Raw genomic sequence first — 2,177 nt, forward strand, 5'->3', positions numbered from 1 at the left:
ACTTTATAGATTCCCTTCGGGCCCGAGGAAAACCACCCGACGTTCCAGTGAGGGATGTATTAGGTATGATGGACTTGGACTATATGTTCGAGATATACCTTTTCCTAAAAGCTATCGATCTTCGACTATAATTCTCTTTATTTTCATATTTCCCTTTCTATCTTTCTTTTTCTTCAAAAAAAAAAAGTGAACTAGATCTAAGTACACAATTGTAATCAAACAAAACGAGTTTGGCTCCTTAAAGCCTAAAGGTATGAGCCGTTTCAAATAAATAATTTACAAAAAAAAAAAAAAAGCAAAGTATGTATGTATGGTTTCCCATCGGTAGCAAAGGTCCAGCCTATGTCTGTGTGGCTTGGCCTTCGAATTGCTCTCAGGTTTCCACGGCCGATGGTTCGTCGAGGGAGCCATCCAACCTTCAGAGACCTAGAATGGTTGGCAATCCACTCCGCTCTCTTCAGATTAACCCAGATGCATTCCCTCTGGAATATTTAGTTATATATGGAAACACATCTTACCTGTCGGCAACTTATGGGATTCGAACTCAAAAGTTTTCTTGTCGCCTGGGTTACCAGACTCACGCCAGCCTATCCGCTAGACCACCTCAGCGCTTTTGGAACGTTTCGCTGAGCAAAGTTTATTCAAATCTATTTTCCATTATAGGCATATGATTTGTTAGAACGGCAAATTTGAAACCCTACAATTAAATAAATATGGTCGAAGCCAGCTTTGTGTTAAAAGATGCTATTTTGGTAAATGCACGGAAGGGAAAATACTCCTCTTGCCGGCTATTGCTAGTGCAAAGATTCACCTTCGTTTTCTTTCATGCAAAATATAGCGCAATCCACACCACAATCTTGACTTAAATCAAATTAATTTTATCAATTGTCGAAGATAATATCCAAAAAAAAAAAAGGAACGAGCTCACCAATTTTAACTTGTTCAGGAGGTTCGATTTGATTCAAGCAGAATAACGGGGTTGATGCATTTTTTTTAATTAGGGAACTTCATTGTCCCCCTGTATATCTCGTCTTCTTCCTAAAACATGGCCGGAACATGTTAGCATCTTGATTATGATGAGGTTTAAGTCTTCAATAACACACACCATTTTAATTGAACTTACATTATATTCATACAAGTTTATATTAAATGCAAGATGAATTAAGCTAAAATCCACTTTCGGAGTAATGACAACTTGCTGTCCAGTTGTTTAAAAAATAGTAAAAATGTAGAACGGGTGTTTTCCTCATCCCAGGTAGTTTTGAGAGGCTCATAGAATTTCTCATAAATTTTGCATTGGAACTTGAAAGTGTCATCAACAACATAAAATTCAAGCTGAATAGCTTTTGATGTAATATGAGCTGGATAAACTATAACCAAAGATATTATATTCTATCAAGATACCCGGCTAAATAGATTTTCGAATAAGTAGTCTGGGACATTGACACGTTTGTTTACGGTGCTGCCACTCAACGAAAAAGTCTTCAAGCTTTAAACTTGCATACAAGTTTTAAAACGAGTCTTGGAACAGTGGCGGCACTTCAACTGATGGCAACAGCTCGGGCTTTACGGATCCCTTTTCAGCACCCGGACATTGCGAACGCAGAATGTTTCCGCAGAATTTTTCTTGTCCTGAAATTCACATGAAACCATCTGTCATAAAAAGGATTTTGCGATAGCCAATAATCTCGTAAAAACTTTATTTGTTTTACCTGAACAGATTGGGGACTTTTCCCTCAAGTAACAAGCTTCATGGTTACAAGACTGGAACCCTTTGTCCGGTCGAAACCCATCGATGCATCGTCGCCCATTTTCTGCCCCATAGGCACTTCCGCCAATGGTTCCGGTAGATTCTGTAAGAACAGATTATTTTAAAGTCAGTTATTTATACAAATCTGATTAACTACTCACCAAATTTAGTTTGCTCCGGAGAAGTACAAATGTAAAGATTTAAACGAGCAAAATCTTCGCGATGTAAACAGAAACGCCGACGCATACTATTTTATATTTTATGTAGAAGCGTACTTGATGATTTTCCAATTTTGAGGTTGAAGTCTTATTCGTCAACTTTACATTGGCGCTAGTGTTCTGTCCCTAAAATTTCATGGAAGCCGATAGTACCTGCTATAACTTTAAGTTTTAAGTGACTTTTGGTAGCTTAAAGTTTGCATTTGTAT

The 2,177-nt window shown here is 37.7% G+C and overlaps 1 protein-coding gene across 1 annotated transcript; it reads right to left on the reverse strand.

Moving 5' to 3' along the window:
* Positions 1–1,238: 1,238 nt before the first annotated feature.
* On the reverse strand, positions 1,239–2,054 carry LOC129757998 (uncharacterized). The gene is made up of 3 exons (XM_055755417.1): positions 1,912–2,054; positions 1,713–1,853; positions 1,239–1,632 (listed from the first exon to the last, which is right to left on the reverse strand). The coding sequence occupies exons 1-3, from the start codon at positions 1,994–1,996 to the stop codon at positions 1,511–1,513; spliced, it is 348 nt and encodes a 115-aa protein (XP_055611392.1). The 5' UTR covers positions 1,997–2,054; the 3' UTR covers positions 1,239–1,510.
* Between the last annotated feature and the right edge of the window lie 123 nt (positions 2,055–2,177).

Source organism: Uranotaenia lowii, chromosome 3 (genome assembly GCF_029784155.1).
Source record: "Uranotaenia lowii strain MFRU-FL chromosome 3, ASM2978415v1, whole genome shotgun sequence".
Lineage (NCBI taxonomy): Eukaryota > Metazoa > Arthropoda > Insecta > Diptera > Culicidae > Uranotaenia > Uranotaenia lowii.

What these genes read in the sequence shown, in the direction of transcription:
- LOC129757998 (XM_055755417.1), bottom strand. Translation starts at nt 1,996, where the DNA reads ATGCGTCGGCGTTTCTGTTTACATCGCGAAGATTTTGCTCGTTTAAAT. An exon ending in TCCGGAGCAAACTAAATTTG is followed by an intron (nt 1,854 to 1,911) that starts GTGAGTAGTTAA and finishes CTGTTCTTACAG; the next exon opens with AATCTACCGGAACCATTGGC. An exon ending in AAAGTCCCCAATCTGTTCAG is followed by an intron (nt 1,633 to 1,712) that starts GTAAAACAAATA and finishes TGTGAATTTCAG; the next exon opens with GACAAGAAAAATTCTGCGGA.